The following is a 20,248-nucleotide window of genomic DNA, read 5'->3' as shown; positions in this document are numbered from 1 at the left end:
CAAGCAGAAGGCAAGAAGGAAATCCGGACCACGGCAGAGCTGGCTTTGGACCTTCTCTCGTTCGGCACCGAGCCCAGCCTGCACCCGTGTTACAGCACCATTCCCCTGCACGCAAACCACAGCACAGTTTCACCACCCAAGCCCCGTGTCCCGCCTCACACCGTCAGGGGCTGCCGCAGCAGCCGTGCTCCGAGAGTCCTGCGAGGCAACGAACAAACAGACACCGCAAAAGCACGCAGGGAGATACAGGCACCGGAACCCGGAGGGAGCCGACAGCTCCCGGTTCGTAACCTCCTCACAGCCACCCTCGGGGCAGCGGCCGCTTCCTGCCCGCCCTCACCTGCAGCTACCGCCGGGGGTGGGACGTGGCGGCCTCACCTGCCCGAGGCCGCGGAGCCGCGGGGCGGAGCCGCCGCGCGCGCCGAGGAGGAGACATGGCGGAGGCCGCGGGCAGGAGCGGCGGGCGCCGGCGTTCCCCAGGTGAGGCGCTGCGCGCGGCTCGGGGTGGGCGCGCGGCCCGGCTCGCCCCTACGCGGCCGCGGGGAGCTGCGGCGGCGCGGGGTTGGCGGCGGCCGTTCCCCCCCCGCAACAGGTGCACGGCCGAGCTGCGGGGCTCTGCCCGTTCTTCCGCTGGCACCGCGCGGCGGCGGCCCCGACCCCGCGGTGCCGCAGCGCCCCGGCTGCGGAGCCGGGGTGGATGCGGGACGGCGACGGTGCGTCCCCGCGGGGCCCTGCAGCACCGCTGGCCTTCGGGGCTGACCCGACCGGCTGCCGCCGCCCCCGCGTAGGTGGCCTTGCTGGGGCGGCGTTCGGGATCTCTTGTTTTGTCCTGAGAGCGAGGAGGTGTGGGCGTATGGAAGCGGGCGGAGCGCTACGTGGCTGCTGCAGGTGCAGCTTTGCGGCTGCGGGGGCTGCCTGCAACTCTCGGTCCCCATCTCCTTCCCCACGCCGCACAGCGCGGACGCTCTGCGGTCCTTCGCTCCTCCCGCACCCGTTGGGTTCGTGGCTGAAGGGCGTTCATCAAAGCAGCCGCGTGGCTGCTGCTTAATTAACGTTTCCACAACGTAATGTTTTTAATACATATTTGATATAACGTGGGCATGCAACAGCGAGCAACAGCTGCGGGCAGGCCCGTCCACGTGCCGCCTGTCGTTAAGGAGGTTCAGTACGCTGCGCTTTGGCTCGGAAGCCCTTTTCGCAAACGCAGCCCCGCTGCAGAACGCGACCCGCAACGCGCGGGGATGGCGGCCCGCTTCGCTTCCGACGGGAGGAACGGGATGCCGGGCTGTTTTCTTTGAAGCCACAAATCATTTTCCGGCTCTTTCCCGGGTCGCGTTAACTCGATGTTTTCGCTAATTGCCTGAGCGGCGTTTGTTAGAACTGGAGACGACGACGCACGTTTTGCAGGCGCGCTTTAAAAAGACGTCCGTGGTGTAGATGAATTCTGCGTTCGCTTCGCCTCGTGGCACCGCGCTGCGCTCCCGCTTACCGGGCTCACCGGGCTCACCGGGCTCCGGTGCTTTACCCGAAGCCGCACGGGGGGCGGACGGGCCCCGAGAGCCGCCAGCTCCCCGCCGCTGGGAGGCGGCCGCGGCTCCCCGCGGGGCCGCGTTGTTTCCCACCGGCCGCCAGGCGGCGCCCGCGGCACGGCCCGCTCCGCCTGTACCGCTGGGCCGGCACAGGCTGGCAGCAAAGCGCGGGGCGGTCGCGGTGCTATCGACGGAGATACGGAGATCAGCGGAGAGCTCTGCCTGTCCTATCCGTAGTTATCTCACGTTAATAGTGTGACTATTTCCAGCTTGTTAAATGGTGCTGAAGCTTTAGTGATACGTTTTTGACAGGAGGAGTGTCTGCTAAGGTAGCTACACTTGTGTGCGCTATCGCTTTACTTTGGGTTCATGTTGAGAACGGACATTCCTTCCTACGTGTTTCTTCAAATGTCAAAAATCATAATTTGCCATAATCTGAGACCGCTGCCATCTTATTTTAATGGCGATTTGTTTCTTCAGCACAGATAAACAAACTTAATGCTTTACAGCTGGAAATTATTTGTGGCGTTAAATGTAATTAAATGTGATCAGCGCAGTAATTGCCTCAATTATGTATATGGGGTAGAATCACAACGGCGTAGTTTATTTTTCACTTGGAAAAACGTGCATGCAGTGCAGGCTGCAGCACGCTGCTGGTGCTGCGGCAATTCTGCACACCCGCTTTCCCTGCGGGAGGGAAAGCCCCCTCCATGCAACTTCTGTTGTCCAATTGCAGTGCTGTGAGGAGCTGCTGTAGAACAAGATAACGTGTAGCCTCTGTTACGTGCATTCAAGGTGAAGGCGGCTGTGAGAAGATGGTGCTTCTGTAAAGCTGGTTTCGATTTAATTCTGCACGTGCTCCCAAGTATTGATTCTGGAGTCATGTGGTATTTGCTTTTATTAAAGTCAATCTTTGCTTTCATTAAAATGAGACATATTTATAACCTCAGTGGATTTAGAGAAAATACTTGAAAATGTGGATTCTGGGAGTTCTGTCGGAGTTCAAGGAAAGTGAGCTGTAGTTGTCTGCTAAGAAAACATGAGAGGATGGGCTGCCTGATTGAAGTGGGTGGAGTTAGCATCACCCACTCCTCTTGACTTTGGGAGCCCTCAGGGATTGCAAGTGATGGAATGACTTATGCTCCATATTGATAGTCCAGGTATAAGGAACTCGTGAGGAAAACATGAAGTACTGATGCCTCCAAATAGTTTTCATGTCAGTGTCTGATACTCTAACGTCTTCTTCTCAAAGAAGGTAGCCTACAGCTCTGGGCTTTTCAGGTTCATCTAACAAATGTGCTGAGAAGATGCCAAGAGAGTGCTGTTAATTATGCATAGCATCAAATTCTTCACAGGATTTCATCCACCAAGTGCTGTTGGTAATACACTGAAGGAAAAAAATTTAATTTGGTCTTGGCATGTTGCCTTTGCTTTGAACTATTTCACATTTCTACCAAAGTTTAGTACATAGGGAAGGTCTCTTCATTCTCAGGGTGCTTTACAAGCACTTCCACCTTTTGATGTGCATGCAGGTGAGGAATTATAAAACTATGCTCTTTTCACAAGCAGAAGCAGTGAGGAGACTGCCTAGGATAATTAGCACTGATGACTTTTGCTTTCTGCTAAGTTTCTGTCTCCTGCTTCCCCATCCAATCCATTCCCATACTTCACTGCGTTTCTGTATTTAATTGAGCAGGGACTGAAGCAATCTGGTGTTCTGCTATAGGCCTGATCCTGTATCCTGCTGTCACAGATAGGTTGGACCACTCTTAGGCAACTCTTTTCAAATTGCGTTGTTATTCATCACTGTACGCATTGTGCAATTTTTATTACTAGTCATGCTATGCAAATTTATTTAATTAAAAGTGTAACAAGACGTGTCAATGTTTGTCTTGCGTTTGATGGCTTTACTGGTGCATGTGTTTGAGCTCATGGATCCGTCGGTGGGATCCCTGCCTCGCATGGCTCTGAGCGAGTTCCAGTTGGTGTGGGGCCGAACGGTTCTGCTCTTTCTGGAGTTAAAGCACTTGATGCAATGACTGCAATGCAATGACGCAGATGCAGTGACTGAATGAAGAAGTTGTTCATGGCACTACTGTATTATTATGGCCGTGACTTTTATAAGAGAGTTGCTCACTTAAAGCTATTCAAGGGTGTCTATGCACTTGACGGCATTCTCATTACTCAAAAGATGTGAAGGTTTCCCTTCTTATTTTCGGGCATTTTAGATTCTGTGCTATTGATTAATACAGGGTGCCTTCTTTCCACCTTCTTGGAAGGTAAAAAAAAAAAAAAAAAAAATCAGTCATTATAGACTAAACAACAAAAAAATACATATTTTAAAGATGTATTCCTGTAAAATCTACAAGTTCTTTACTATCTTGCATATTTACATAAGAAATCTTTGAAGAGAAATCTAAAAACCTCTAAAGATGAGGTTATTCTCTATTTTGACAATCAGAGGTAGGAGGAAAAGAGAACAGCAGTGGCAGAAGAAAAATGAGGTGTGTTTGAGGAGTGGTTGGCTTAATGGGAATAAGTAATTCTTATGACAGTAAAGCTATTTCTGTGATTTCCAACTTGTAGGAAGTTGTTATAATAGGGAAAAAAAGATCTGTCTTTTTAAGGCTGTTTTGCTCTGTCCTAGATTCGCATGGCATTGAAAATAAGGTTTTCAGTTCTTTGATGCTGAATAAATAGCTGTTCTCTCATGCCAAGAAGAAAAAAAAAAAAGGCTCTATTTGCTTGAGTTTGGGCCTGATTTAAAATCTACTAAATTAAGTAGAAAGTATATGCAAGGAGATGAATCTCCTGGAGAAATGTAGGCAGGGATCGCATTTGGAAGTTAGTTATTATGCGTATGTTCTGATATGTAGCTCTGTCATACATTTTTTTTAATGAGTTCATAAAGCTTTTGGCACAGATGACTATTAATGTCAAAAAATGTCCACGTAAAATATGGTTGCATGCTGTATTCTGTGCTCACACTGTTTTTATACATATATACAGGTTTTGAATGGTAGGTACTGTTTTTGCAGGCTAGTGTGGGGTCTGTTAACCATACCTGGATTTCCCTTATTGTTTCCCTGACTGGAACCCAATTCCCAGTGAAACCTTATTATTCCATGCTGGGAAAACAGCAATATAAATGCAAAATGCCATCTCCTTTCTTGATGCTAGCTTATAGGATGGGGACCTATCTTTTCCTGACCCTCCATACTAGGCACATCACAAATAGCTTAATGAAACATTTGCAATCCAAAAAGGAGCACATGTTAAAATAACATGTTGACTTAATCTAATTCTTGATACCAAGTGCATTTGAGTTGAGAAGAAGCTTTATTTTTATTTTAAGAGGCCTTGAAGCAATATCCAAGAGCAGAAGTGGAACAGTTTTTATTTTGCTTGGCAAATACTATGACCCAGAACCATCTTAAGGTTATGTATTATTTTGTCCCCTACAAGAAAATGAACTTCACCTGTTAGCAATTTTGCATAAAGCTGGAGTAGGGTAACAAAGGGAGTGTGGAAATTGCTCTAAAAGCACTGAGGCACATGGACATTCTGTTCAGCTTGTGGTTTTTACCATCCAAACTTCTTGTTATTGCTTCAGTAGCGGCTGAGTATATTTTAGAATAGTAAAAATAAGTAATAGTAGTGTAGTGGTCATAGTTATAAACTCTTACAAAGTACTTTAGAAGAAGGAAAAATAAAAGAATCAGTGAGTTCTTTCAGGAGTTAGGCTGGTTGGGTTTTTTTTTCCTTTTTTGGGGGGTGGGGAGGAGAGATGAGGGAGAGGTTTTTATGATTTGATGCTGTCCCCTAACTTCCCATAAAACAGAAGGTAAAGACTTCTGCTTAACTGCTTACTCTTTAGCTGTAGTATTTTTCTTAAACTCTATTTTATCTGCCTTTATCCTGAGAATACTGCAGGAGAAAGATGTGAGATTTCTGTAAAATGTAGCTTGTTGAGTGCATGTACAGTGAGTGGAGGAAAAACCTGAGTACTGTGATTCAGCAACATCTTATGAGTGCTTCTGTATGGAGGGCTTTTCATCGACAACTTGTCTCTGAATTGATCCTTTCCCTCTTCTGTAGTGCTATATGATTTTATATTTGATTGGTTTGCCTGACATGTCCAATAATATAGAGTGGCTTCTAGTTAGTGTACTTGATATCTTTTTTTTTCTTCATTTTCTTTTCTTGAAAGCCTATGCAGTCTTAGTTACCACAGGTTACTGCTGCCTGTAAAAGATGCACGTTGCCCTGTCCTCGCTGGGTTCCTCCTTCACTTTCTGTTCATAAGCTGGCCGGTGTTGGACAAGGCTGTAGTCTGCCCTACCAAAACAGAGATCCGACCTCTCCCTCAAACAGGGAGATTCGCCTCACCGAGAGAAGCTCAAGGTATTGGGTTGGCAGGGTGCTGCTTCTGTAGAGTGTGAACTCATTGCATGCTGCTTGTTATGGACCCAGCAGTGAGTTTCGTATAGTATTTGTGTGGTTATGAAAGTGATTCTATGAATGAGACACAACATCTGGAGTTCCCCACTGAAAATGATCAGATTGCTTGCAGTAGACCACAGCAGTTGTTGTGGTGACTGACTTTATGTTTACTAGGTGAGATATCAAGTTGAATGTCTGATGTTAAAGCACAAGCATCAATTAGCACGTTGTTATAAATATTCACATGTCCCAGATCACAGTATAATTATCTTTATAGTCTTTATTCAAACTCTGTCAGGTAATTCGTTGTGCATATTATTACACCTGTCGAATCCAGCAGGTGGAAGTGGATGTGCTGCAGTGTAGTGATTACGGTGATAATGAGTTTGAATGTGATGTAGGAAGAAGAAAGTCCTTGATGCCTTCAAGATGCCCAGTTGCCTGATTCCATCTCCTGAGAACCCAGACCTGACAGTGAGGGCTGAGCCATGACTGTACTGGTGTATGATGTGCCTAAGAGGCAGTGGGTTGTTTTAAGAATAGCTCCAGAACAGAATGTTTGAAAGGGTTAGAGCCCTGTTGTGGTGACTGAAAGCAGGGAAAGGAAGGGCAGCAATGCTAAGCAAAGCTGGCAGGGAGGTGGTGCTTTCTGCTACTTCTGTGTTGTTGGAAACAAAGGAAACACATGGAAAGTATTTCTGGTACCAACTGCAGACCGATGCTGGTGGATGTGCCTGCACTGCTGTGTATTATTTGTGGTAGGCATGTTTGTGGATGGGAGTGGGAAATGGAGCTGCTTCTCTTGCATGACAGTCTGTATAAACCCCAGAGGGCGAATCACTGAGCTAAGAACAGCCTGTGTTAAGAAGGATTTTCCTCACTCCTCTTGTTCACGCCTCACAGTACACAGCGTCTGGCAGATGCTGACAGATGCTGTCACGCTTGATTTCTGTGCACACCCACATAGTTCCCTGGCAGGGGGACTGGTGGCAGGAGGTAGCCAGGGGGCAATGGCTGCTGTTGTGGGTTGCAGGCCACGCTCAGGGCCAGAGCCCCAAACAGTACAACTGCCTTGTTCAGTGCTTGCTGCCCCACCAGAGAGAGGAGGGGTGGTCAGCATCCCAGGCCACCACTGTCAGCTCCAGCCCTTCTCTTTCAGGATGCTATCCGTGTGACTGAGGTGGCCATGCATGTCTACACACCTTAATTTCTCAAGTGTGAGCCACCTGTAGACTGATCACCTAGTGTGTGGTGCATCAGGCTACACATTTTTCTTTATGAACTCTAAAGTGGGGGAAAATGCTCTGACTGTAACATTGAAGAGATGTTGTAGCTCACTTCTTTTCTTTAGTGGCATTTGGAATGGCGAGAGGTTGAAGTGGGGGTACCTGAAAAGAGGTTGTGTGTTGTGGAGAGGTTTGAGTCGGCCTCTTCTCCCAGGTACCAGCGATAGGATGAGAGGCTTCAAGTTACACCAGGGGAGGTTCAGGTTGGATGTTAGAAAACTTTCTTAGAGCGGTGAGGACTGGCACAGGCTGCCCAGGGAGGTGGTGGAGTCACCGACCCTGGACGTGTTCAAGAACCACGTGGATGTGGCGCTGAGGGGCATTACATGATTATGAGGCATGGTGGGAATGGGCTGATGGTTGGACTAGGTGATCTTAGTGTCTTTTCCATCCTTAGCAATTCTCTGACTGTAGGGTGAGGGCACAAAGTGCAAAGAGTGTGGGATGTTGTGCAGAGGTCAGGAGCAATGTGCAGGTTGCTCAGCCTGTGTGTGAGGGCTCTGCTGGATGTGGCCAGAGAGCTCCGGAATGCAGCGGCTGAAGGGAGCCTCAGGAGCCTTTGTTCACCTTGGTTGGTCTTAGCTTGGTTTGCAAAGTGAAAGTTAATGGTTGGTGCTGTAAAATCAGTGTTGTGGTACCAGATGCTAACTGCACAAGTCGTTTAGTTGCCCCACGTGTCTGTTCCAGCCAGAGAGCCTGATTTCGGAGTTCCCACACACCTGCCTGCAACAGTGGGCGTATGCATTCCTCATGCAGAAAGCACGCGGTGCCTAAGAAAGCGATTAAATTAAGGGGAGGGAGGGCAACGTAGACATATATGGAAGACGACTCATCCTCCTCGCTTTAATGAAGCTTAACTCCCCGAACAAGAGCAGGCAGAGCAGCGGCACAGCGCAGGTTCTCGGCGGACCCCGCGGCCCGCAGCAGGACGGGGCCGCCCTGGGCAGGAGGTGGCCGTGTTGTCAGGGCAACGGCCCGAGGCGGCGGATCGGGTTCTGTCCTCCCGCGCTGAATATTTCAGCGTGCCGTAGCTGGGAGAGGAGGGTGCCGCGGAGGGCTGCGATCTGGCTGGAGCGAGTTAAAGGAGCGGCAGAACCGGTGTGCCTTTAACTGGGGCTTTTTCCCGAAGAGCCTCTCCGCGCCGAGTGGATGCTGCGTCGGTCAGCTGTTTGCGTCCCGCTTATCCATAGGGGATCTGCTACCGGCGCTCAAATGAGCAGGCGGCGTCGCAGCTAGCTGCTGTGCAGCGGCTGCCGGTGCTCGCCCTGTTTTTATTTTATTTTTTATTTTTTTAAATAAGAAGGAGACGACAACAGCATGCCCGGCGCGACTACTGTCCTCCGTCAAGAGAGGCTGAAGAAGACAAGTGCCAGGCCCAGCCCTCTGGGTTTGTTCACCATCACCGAAGAGGATGAGCAGCAAAAGAACGGCAATTCCAAAAGACCGAGAGGTATGCGCGGCTCCGCGGCGTCACCGGCGCTGTGTGCGCTGCGGGGCTCCGCCACGGACAGGTGCGGCTCGGCGGCGTAGTGGCAGCAGTGCGCTGTGCCTGATGGATAAATGGGCGCCTTTAAAGCACCCGGGCTGTTATGCAATCGTCTGCTTGGGATGGGAAAGGGAATCTACTTTTTGGTTCTTGACCCCGTTTTCAGGCAGAGATGAAGGTCCTGCTTCAGAATGGTGAATTTGCGTGTTTGCTTGGCAAGGATTTCTGCGCTCAGTCTGCAGAAGTACCTGTGAAAAGTGGTGGCTGGAGGCTTGGGGAACACCAGCCTGAGATAAGGGACAGCTTTGCTGAAGGCAATATAAAATTATCTTCTGTGCGTGTGCATAAGGGGAAGTGTGTCTTCAGGAAGAGTATAAACATATAAAGAGTAAAACCTCCCAAGGAGGTTGTGGATGCCCCATCACTGGAGGCATTCAAGTCCAGGCTTAATGTGGCTCTGAGCAGCCTGGTCTGGTGGTTGGTGACCCTGCACATAGCAGGGGGGTTTAAACTAGATGATCACTGTGGTCCTTTTCAACCCAGGCCATTCTATAATTCTATGAAATAAATATATACATGTTTAGTTAGACTTAGATAAGCCTGACTAAGGACGGGGCACTCTCACAAATAGTAACTGCGAAAGAAAAATTATTTGTGGCTGTGTGGCAGTAGTGGAGGGATGCTGATGATCGTTGATTTGTATCAGTGCTCCCACCTTGGAGGTTTCAAGGCCAGGCTGGATGGGACTTTGAGCAACCTGGTCTAGAGGGAGGTGTCCCTTCCCATAGCAGGGAGGTTGGAACTAGATGATCTTAAAGGTCCCTTCCATCCCAAACCATTCTACGACTCTGTGATCAGAGATCTGCCAAACCTGTGTGGCTGCTGCTTATTTTATGTCGTGTCATTAATGTTTTCCACCTGGATCCTAGTGTTTGAATTCTGTTGGTCTGGCAGGGATGCTGCAATTTACAGTTGTGCCTGGATTCTTAGCTGTCTTCTTCTTCTTTTTTTTTTTTTTTTTTTTTTTTTTTTCCCCCCCTGTGGTCATATGATTACATTTACATGATCCCACTTTTTTTTATTTTATTCAAGTAGGAAAAAAAAATTGCACTAGATTTTTTGTTTACCTAACATCTACCAGTTTTGTAGCCTCAAGACAGTGTTTCAAATTTCAGACACTGCCATTCTACCATGTAACAGAAGAGCCCTGCAAGCAAGCATTTAAATAGCAAATTTATAGTATGTATATTTATTACAGCTAACAAGGTGCTTTTTTTTTTTTTTTTTTTTTAACCATGAAGGGAAAAAGTAGCTTGGTAGCTTTGACAAAATTCCTGAGTTTTGAATTTACCTGGTTTTGCACCTCGTGCTTTTTCCTCATAGTAGTGAAGGGTTGGACAGATTCAAGCATCGAAGTAATATTGTATTGCTGGTCCTTGTTAATGTGCCTCCAGTGCTGGGGTCTTGTGTGCACAGTTCTGTGCATTTGAAATTGCCCGTGTGAAATGGAGATGCAAGCTCTAGTATGATGATGAGCTTTTTAATGTTTTAAGAAGGATATAGTTTTCCTTTATCAACCCCTGGGTGACTTCTGGAGTCAGCAGCCACAATCGATACTTTTCCTGGTTTTGTTCAGGGGCACCAATAGTTTCCCAGGGTAAAAGTTCTTGATGGCTTGGCCACTATTTTCTGCTTTCAGCTGTCACACAGATATGCTCATCCTTTGCCTTTCTCATTAAAAGTGAGATTCCATTTCTGATCTTCTTTTCCTTTTATTGCTGTGAAATGTTAGTAGTCAAATAGTTTGCTCCCTGTGCTCCCAACACGTGCATGAGGGATTTTACTAAGATTAAAATTTGGCAGTGTAACTTGAATACTCTTGGTGAAAGTTCAGGAGGCTGTATAAAGCCTTCTCATATACTATGAGTACACTTCTTTGATTTTTCTGGTAGTAATTAATGAAATGGCTCTTACTGTCTCCAGAACTGCAGTAGTTCTTTGCCCTTCTGTATGTGCAAGCACTGGGGTTAGAGCTGGAGTCCCCACACATGTAGACTACAGGTGGTGCACTCACTGCCTGCCTGGCACTGGGGGAGGTTGCTGGGAGAGTGGGACCGATGGATCTGCATGAGGCTGCCCTCAGGCTTCAGGGCCCATTGTTTGGTTGCTGCTGTGCACTGTTTGCTTCATCTTAGTTCTCAGCCTGCCTTCGTTGCTGTGTGCTCATCATGCTTTGGCAGCTGCTCAGTCTTTTCTTTTCTGAGCACAGGCTCAATCAGTGGTGTGTTTGTGGAGGTGGGCTGTCCTCACCTGCAGCTCCTGTAGTCATGCTAGGCTCTCTTTTTACTGCAGTTTGAAGGCCCGTGATGCTCTGATACTCCAAAGTATCTCCTTCCTCCGTTAAAGACACTTGAATAACATCCCAAGTTTTAAGATATTCCACATTTTGGGTGGTTCAGGCCATCTTGCAATACTAAGGCTGACTTACAGTTCATACAAAAGTTGTTCTTGTAATCTGGGAAACATATCTATGGGGATTATAAACTGGTTAATAATTGCAAGACTTTCTGTAAATTGGTTTCAGTATCAGCCATGTCTTGTCCTGGGTTGGCTGTACTGTGATCTGAGTTAGGTGGACACAGAGCTTGTTCTTCCAGTGTAAACAAGCAATGAAATGAAAGTGTTTGTCAGGCATTATTTGTTTAGTCTGGAGATAGGAAAAGCCTGCAGCAATCTTTGTAGCCATGTGCTTCTGATACTTTCTTTCTTGCATTCACTGCTTTCTCATCCACGTTTCAGCTTCCTCTCCTCTTCCCTTTGCTCCTATCCCCTCTTAACAGCCAATTGCATGTCTTAGGAGGATGGAAGGAGGCAGTAATTGGTTTCTGGATTCTGATTACAGTTGCTGCTTGCCTCTATGAATCAGTTAACTAACTGGTAGCTAGAAATGTAAGAACATTTTCTGTAGTGTTTTTTTTGTTTGTTTGTTTGTTTTCTATAAACCTGAATGTGAGTTTCAGGGTAGTCTGCATCTATTAAGTCAATATTAATAATACTCTATGGGATCAGACTGGGGCTGAAATGTTGGTCACAAGTGGATGGGGGGGGGGCCCCCCCGGGGCTGGCGAGGCACAAGTGTTATTCTGCTAAATCTGTTCCTTGGAAGTCTTGGAGGTTTTCAGATAGTGCTTGTATCTCAGAGTCTTGTCTCATAGACATTCATATGAGGTTGTCCCTTGTTCTATAATTATTATTTTCTGTATTTGTTGGGATATATTTGAATTTTCTTTAGTGTTTTTTTTTTTGTTGTTTTTTTTTTTTTGTTTTTTTTTTTTTTTTTTTTTAATTTTTACTGATTTCCTTTCTCCTTTTGCCAGAATAGTTGTTCAACCAAGTTAGTTTCAGTTAGATGCTTGGAACATAAACTAGTGAGCTCAAGTGCATAAATGACCAGAGAGCTACAAATAGTACTTTAAGGAACCCAAACGTCATGTCTCAGCCTGATTCTTTTAAGGGTTGTTTTTGTTATAAAATTTTAACAGAGGGAAAAGTCATGTCTTATTTGTAAGCCTGGAGTGGTGAGAATTGGCACAAGTAACCAAGCTGTGCAGTACTCACACAGACTGGTGGCTGTCCAGACTTCCAGGCAATAAATCCTGGGTACTGTTTGTTGGTTGAAGTCAAAGCTTGAATTGAGGCTCAATTTCCTACTGGGATTAGCATCTGCCTAAAACAAATCTTGCAGGCATGTCTGCTTTTGTTATGTTAAGCAGACCTAGAAATCGTCCACAGTAAGGTAATATGTTTCTGTCTCCAAAGGGACCATTTAGACATCTTCACTTTCATCGTCAGTTGTTAGAGATGTGCAGTATTGGCATTTAGAGCACATTTTTCACTTGGTGTCATTTACTTATATAGATCTCTCAGCATACATTTTTTTTTCTATCTTTCTGCAAAAGCCTAACTTTTGCAGCTGTCCTAAGTCTCTGTGTAAAGCAGTGTGCTTTTTGTTTGTCTGTTTGTTTCTTTTTTGAGACTTAGCACACACAGTCATGTTATTCTGCATATTTTGTTTAGGCTACATATTTATATCAGCGTCATTAGTCCCTTAAAGCTTGTTCTGTAAAGCAAATAGTTTCTGGGGCTGAACATGGTGGGTGTTTTGTTCTGCAACGTAAATCACAAAGATGCAGCCAGGTAGATTAATTTTAAGCCATCCATGCTGTGTGAGCACCATGGCCTCAGAATTGATAAGTTCTGCCTCCACTCCTCCCTCCTTGGGTGGGGAGGGGGAGATGAAACCTCTCAGATTGATTGTTTCTGAAACTACCATTTGAAGAGCATAGAAAAGTGATACATTTCTAGGTTATGCATTTTCATTATTAATAACTGAAACAGCTATCTTACTGTCCTCACAGCAAATCAAGAGGAGATCTCAACTAACCTAACAGTCAAACTCTTCACCTGCCTGCTGATTTAAAACTGATGAAGGGAATGTGTTTCTAATTTGCCAAGTGACTATTGCTGCTAATACAAAGTCAGACAAACATGCTTTAGTCTCTGAACAGTAACACTGATTCTTTTGTCATCTTGAAAACAAACAAGAGGAGGTCTTTTTCCAGTCCTTTGGTGCATGGCAGCGATGGCTGTGATTACCAGCGGGTTCTGATGCTGTTGCCTGGATTATAATGTTTTTGCATGCTGCTGTTTGAGCTATAAGCTCTGCTCATCCAGGGAGATGAGGGAGAGTTCTTAGTTTATTGCTTAGTCTTCATGTTCTGCCTGTATTAGGGAAAACATCAGTTCCTTCTTAAACTGAGATTAATAGCTTAAAAGTTGCCAGTTTGTTCCTGTGTTTACAATCAAACAAACTTTAAAAGACCTGAAAGAGAAGGAAGAATTTTGGTATCCTCAAAGGCATTAAAGTGAAAGTCCTGAAAACTGAAATGGTAAACCTACAGAACGGGTACTGCACGGGGCGTGGAAGTGCAATCTTATCCCATGCTGTGGAGTCTGTGCCTCAGACTTGATCCAGAATGGCAGCTTGGTCTCTGCTCTCCACCACACTTTAAAGCAGCAAAGCTGCCTGGGATGGAGGCTCTCCAGGTGCAGCCCCTTGACACTACTCAGTAGGGCGGCCTCAAGTTCATTCAGGGCAGAACAGTCAGCAGCTGTTAAAAGCTGGGGAGCTGGTTCACGGGAATCAGGTGTTGGAGGTTTTCATGGCAACTGGTGGCCTTATCCTGCCCATCTGTGTCTGAGGGAGTCAGGGGAAGGAGTGGTGAAGGAAGGAGAGGTTCCAGTTCACATTACAGCATGTATCGCGTGGAGGGGCAGGGCTGAGAAACCAGGACGACATGCTCTGTGAGCCTGCACTTTCCAGTGAGTTTTGTTCATGTTTCTGTGCATTTCCTTCTTTTTGCAAGCCAGTGCCAGAAGATGAGGGTCCAAAAGTATCTGTTATTTTCATGGATACTTTTTAAAAACTTAGTTTTGTAGCCTAGTTTTCAGCTGTTGAGGTTGCAGGTTGGTTTTTTTTTTGGGGGGGGAAGCTATTGCAAGGCTGTATCCTCATAAGGTTTAATTGTCTCTAGTCATAGATAGGGATCAAGAAACAATTCCTTTGTAATAAGGGAAAACAGATCCTAATGTGAAGTTAGTTTATCTGTAATAAAACAATGAGACTGTGCTGGAAGTCTGAGGGCAGTAGGGAATATGTCTGTAGTAAAGCAAATCTGATTTGTTCATTCTCTGGCTTTCAGAGTGAAAGTCCCAGGTCTGAGGACCTGGTGTGTGTTGTAACATAGTCTGTTTATCAGAGGTTGCGCTGGGATTACTGAGGTTATCTATGCTGGATAAGAATCATCTTACTTCTAGCTCAGCTCCTTAGGAAGGGGTTTCCGCTGCTGATTCTGGACAACTGTAATATATTTAATCAGTAGCTTCTGTAGGAGAAGCTGACTGTAGTCTATTCACATGTCTGGGGAGCATATTCAACTTCCTGAGTATGTGGATTGCAGAAGTCCAAAAAAATGTACAGTGTTGGTATTCTTTAAAGTTTAATAAGATGTCTGATAAAAAGAATCCAGCTTCACTGTGCCTCCAAACTGAGAATAATCCAAATTAGTTAAAAGATTGAATTCTGCAAAATGTCTGTTATAAGTAAATTAGCTTATTTCAACCAATGCGTAAATGGTGACATAGTATTCATCAGAGCTGTCTGCAAGCTAACATGGTCCAGTATTTGATTACTGTGCTTGCAGGAGAGATTGCTTGTTGAGGTTGCTGGAAGATCTGAGTTCAATTGAACTTAGACAACTCTCAGAAAAGTTTTATATAATGAAAGACAGCACTCATGGGAGGCTGATAGCAAACAGTTAAGTTTTTTCCTAAGTCATTGTTTCTTTAAAACTGCTGAGTTGGGAATTTAAATCCCAATTGTGGAAAGATGCATATAAAAGGAATGCAGTTCAGTGGTAATTTCTTATGTGAGAGTGAGAAACATAGAAACATGGAAAGTGATAGAGCTGCCAAACAATCCTCAAGTTCTCTGAGGTCTTGTAGCATTCTTTTTTTTTTTTTTTTTCCTTGCAAATATGGAAATATTTTTTTTTCATGAGGTTACTACAATATTATGCCATTAGCATGAAGTGGCATTACAGTTGCCTGGGTACCCTTGTGTTTGTGTTTTGCAGTGCAAAAGTAGGATAATAGCTAAGCACACATCTCATTAAGAAACGTTGCAGTTTGATCCCCTGGTGTTTCAGTGACTGCAGTGTTGTCAGGAGTGTTAGTGCTCTTGCTGCTCTACAAGGTTGCTTAGAAACTGCTGCATCTGTTTTCTCCTTCAGACTTGCCATTGTATCCAGGTAGATAGAAATCTGGCTGTATTTTTAAGAGAAAAACTTTGCTTGCCATATTGAGCTGTAGAGAGCTCCGTGAGCACTCTTCTGTATTGATGCTGTTAATCATGAGCAAGTGATGATAGAACTCCAGTCGTTGCTGGGCTCAGCAGAATCAGTGGGAGTAGAGCGTTTTTCTTGCACAAACTCGCATGTGTACGTTCTTTGCTTACTCAGCTAACCACAGAGTACTTTTTGTGCTTTTTTTCCCTGCTTCTTTAAGTTTGGTCTGCGCTTTACAATTGGAGAACTTGTTTTTCTGGTATTTGAGAATTAAGAGTTCTGTGTGAAAGCATCTCAAAAGAGAGTTGTACTATTATCAGAAGTCTTTTCGGAAGCAAATTGCATTTTAAAATTATGCTGGGAAATTTGGCGCAGTCTATCCAACCTCAGACCACAATGGCAGTGTGTCAAGAGAACAAGTGCTATGATGACTGATGCAAATTGATGTATTTTAATGAACTGTGTTCATGTAGTGTGAAGATGCATTTCGTTAGGCACTTTTTTTGCATCGAAGCACCACTTGGAACTCATATACACTTTACCTGCATTGCAGTGAAGCATGGGATGGATGTTAATGTCTTTGGGTCCAGTGTGTATAATGATGGTAGGGGGGAGGAGGGCTATGGGCTATGTTTCATCTGCATTCCTTTGCTTATTAAACATCAGAAGTGAAATTAGGGAGTATTCTAAAACTTAAGTTTGAATTTTCATGTTTCATTTCTTAAGGCTGAGTGTTTGTCTTGTTCAGAGGAGAGGAATGAAGTTTACTAAACTTTGCACAAACATCCTGTCTCACTGGTTTGTAGGTTTGAGTGTGACAGCCATTGAATATCCACACTGTCCCAGACCCCATCTTTATCGGTATGTGTAGATATGACTGCTTAGTTTAACTCAGTATAGAAATTACTAGGGATAGCATGCAGATTGTTTAAATTATTTTTTGCTAGCCGTTTCAGAGAAGCACTTGAATGCTAGCTTCTATTTCTGCTTTAAATTATTAACTCACAGCTAATGGATAGAATAAACAACATGCAGGTCACTGTAACTCCACCTGGGTGCAAGTTTCTCCAGGAAGGAAGGGTTCATATCTCTGTACCTGGAGGGGGGAAGTAGAGTATCTTCTAATTACTCCAAAGCTGTTGAAGCCTCGGTGTATGATAATGCATGTCAGCCTCATAGCTGTGTCTCCAAAAGCAGGAAGTTGAATAATTGTGCCTCGAAGTACTTGTGAGTTTCTGCTGACCGTCCTAGGTTTGCTCTTTAGCTATGTAGAAACAACACTCTTTTTCTTAGAGATTAGCCATGCTTTTGTAGTTTTGAGTTCATAACTGTAGTCTTCTAATCCGTAGAGCATATCTGTGCAGATGTCAACAGGGAGAAAATGGGTATGGAGTCCAGAGTTCTGAGCAAATCCAGCACGAGTGTCTGAGACTGGTGGGAAGCACACTGTGGAAAGTAGCAGAGACTGCAGGTTATAGAAATCCTGCAGCTGGTGTATCCTTCACTTTAGCTGATGCTCTCCTTTTCTGGTACTACGGTCTGCACAGCTGGCTGCAGGGAAAGCAGGAGTATCTCATTAGAAGCCGTAGATTTACAGTTTTTCCTCAGTCTCAGTAAATCATTTCCAGGAATGTCTTTTGGAGGCTAAATTTAAGATCAACTTAGAAAAGGAACTGAAGAGTTAATTTGCTAAGGAGCTGAGTTACTTGGAAACCTCAAGAACTCAGGAGAAATACTCAAGGTACTCAAAGTCCAATGAAGGAACTCACTGATGCACTTGTGGAGTTAATTTGAGATCTGAAGGTCAGGTGACTGGCAACCAGTCTTTATTTTTCTTGTTTGGTACTGCTATAGCTTCAATCTCCTACCGTACCAACTGGTTGGTGTACTCCATCACATGGAGGCTGACTTTTACAATCTGTTTTCTTCTGGATCATCCTCTTACACCCAGAGCAGATGCAGGAAGAACTGTCTTCCTGCAGTCTAATGTACTAGGTTGTGATTGGCTGCTGACTTCTGTTTAGCATTGGAAAGCTGTACAGCAAGACTGAGGCCCCTGCATTTCCCATTGCAGCTGGGAAAAATACTCCAGCTAGTGATGTTTTGTCTCTGTGAGAGCCTTTCTGCAGCCCTGTGTCACAGCCGCCTCCTATTGCATCTTTTGTGGCACTAGAGATGTGCTCTTTCTCTGCTTGTCAGGAACAAGGATTTTTCTGAAGTATCTGAGGATAGCAGATGATACAGAATGTGTAATGGATAATTTGTATTGCCTTTGTGCTGAGAGAAGATGAGGAAAAGGAATGAGGAAGCAGAGTAACACAATTCAGAAATGTTATTTTTGGAAGTATAATTTAATTAAGGGGAGTATGATTGTGTGCTGATGTCTAGAGCTGAGACCATCTGATTTGTAAGAAGTCCAGTGAAGAGTCCTGTTTTCAACCAATTAAAAATCTCATAACATCCTAAAATGTACTGTTAAGTTTGCTGGAATGCCAAGTTTTTCTTTGAGTTCCAAATAATTTTTAGCTTTGCTTTAAACTCCTGCACAAGTAAGTTGTATTAAGTAATGACTGACTAAACTTGATTCACGCTGTTCTGTCTTAGTGTACAAAGCTATCCTGTTTCTCAGTTCTGCTTCAGAAAGCTTTTCAGAAAGCTGTTTTGGAAATGCAGGTTTATCCAGTTACCCACCCTTGACATGAGAAATCATTCTTTTATGCAGCCAATTTTAGTGGTTTGTTTTTCTTTCTTTCCCTTTTTCAAAGTCAATTTCCTCATTGCCTGCATGCTGACTAATGCACTAATGAATATTACAATACTAAACTTTGGATCATATGCCAAACTGAGAATTCACTGTGAATGAGTTCAAACATGTCTGAGCTGTTTTTGAGGGCGCACAGGTATGATGTCAGTGGAATTAGCACTTGTTTAACTTCTGAGTGCAGCAGTGACAGCATGATGGGAAACAAACTGCTTAACCTTCTTGCCTGCTATTGCTCCTGTGCTGTAACTGCTGTTTCATTGGGAACTGTTGAGTGAGAATGCACACTGTATCCTAAACTGGCAGTCCACACAAACTGTAGATGACAATACTTTAATGTTTAACGTGCTTTCCTTTTTGCTAGGAAAAAAAAAAAAAGAATCAACAACAAAAAACAAACAATGCCAGTTGATCTCATCATTCCCTGCGGCAGAGGAATAAGAAAGAGTAGTTTGTAAAAAGTGCTTCTGCAGCTGTCTATGTTCGTTACTGTGAAAGTAAAGCTCCTATTTCATAGAATCATAGAATCACCAAGATTGGAAAAGACCTCCAAGATCATCCAGTCCAACTGTCTACCTACTACTGATATTTCCCACTAAATCATGTCCCTCAGTATAACATCTTGTAGTTTCTTGAACACCTCCACAAATGGTGACTCCACCATCTCCCTGGGCAGCCCATTCCAGCACCTGAGCAGTCTTTGGGAGAAATTTTTCTAAACATCAAACCTGAATCTCCCTGGCACATTCCCTCTAGTCCCATTGCTAGCTACATGGGAAAAGAGGCCAACCCCCACATCACCACACCCTCCCTTCAGGTAGCTGCAGGGATTAATAAGGTCTCTCCTGAATTTTCTCTTCTCCAGACTAAATAATCACACTTGCCTCAAGCTGCTCCCTCATAAGACTTTGTGACTCCAGACCCTTCACCTGCTTTGTTGCCCTTCTCTGAACATGCTCCAGGGCCTCGATGTCTTTCTTGTATTGTGAGGCCCAAATCTGAACGCAGTGCTTGAGGTGCAGCCTTACCAGTGCTGAGTGCAGAGGGATGACCGCTTCCTGCTGGCAGCACTATTTCTGGTACAAGCCAGGCTGCCATTGACGTTTTTGGCCACCTGGGCATATTGCTGGCTTATGTTCATCCAAACATTGACCAATACACCCAGGTCTATTTCTTCTACAGTCTTCCAGCCACTCTGCCCCAAGTCTGTAGTGTTGCCGGGAGTAGTTGTGGCCAAAGTGCAGGACCCAACACTTAGTTCTGTTGAAGTTCATCCTGTTGGCTTCAGCACAGCTATCCAGCCTATCCTGATCCCTCTGTAGGGCCTTCCTTACCTCCAGGCAGATCAACGTTTCCTCCTAACTTGGTGTTATCTGTAAACTTACCTAGAGTGCACTCAGTGCCCTCATCCAGGCCAGATACTAAACAGGGCAGGTCCAGACCCCTGGAAAACACCACTTGTGACTGGTCACCAGCTGGTTTTTACTCCATTCACTACTGTTCATTGGGCCTGGCCATCCAGCCAGTGCTTTTACTACCTGCCCAAGCCACAGGCTTCCAGCTTCTCTGGGTGAGTACTTTGGGAGATGGTGTCAAAGGTTTTGCACACATCTAGGTAGACTATGTCAACAGCCCTTCCCTCATCCAGCAGGCAGGTCACTTGATTGTAGAAGGAGATCAGGTTAGTCAAGCAGGATCTGCCCTTCATGAACCCATGCTGGCTGGGCCTTATCCCCTGGTTTTCCTACATGTGCTGTGTGCTGTCACTTAAGATGATCTGCTCCATAACCTTTTCTGGCACTGAGGTCAGGCTGATGACTCTGTAGTTCCCCAGGTCC

General features: G+C 45.2%; 1 protein-coding gene across 6 annotated transcripts in view; it reads left to right on the top strand.

Annotated features, from left to right (window-relative positions):
- The first annotated feature begins 422 nt into the window (after positions 1–422).
- The window catches only part of MAP7 (microtubule associated protein 7), a 104,767-nt gene continuing 84,941 nt past the window's right edge, over positions 423–20,248 (top strand). For 3 of the 6 annotated variants that reach the window (XM_042888740.1, XM_042888750.1, XM_042888731.1), the window contains exon 1: positions 8,511–8,708. In XM_042888740.1, coding sequence (XP_042744674.1) covers positions 8,576–8,708 — 133 coding nt within the window. In that variant the 5' untranslated portion in view covers positions 8,511–8,575. Of the gene's footprint in view, positions 481–8,510; positions 8,709–14,046; positions 14,127–20,248 lie in introns of those variants that run through there. The other 3 variants (XM_042888755.1, XM_042888765.1, XM_042888772.1) reach the window with 3 other exon arrangements.

Source organism: Lagopus leucura, unplaced genomic scaffold, assembly GCF_019238085.1.
Source record: "Lagopus leucura isolate 7727_CA_CO unplaced genomic scaffold, USGS_WTPT01 Super-Scaffold_73, whole genome shotgun sequence".
NCBI classification, from domain to species: Eukaryota; Metazoa; Chordata; class Aves; order Galliformes; family Phasianidae; genus Lagopus; species Lagopus leucura.
The sequence above is the reverse complement of the archived record's forward strand: the minus strand, read 5'-3'. Positions and strand labels throughout refer to the sequence as shown.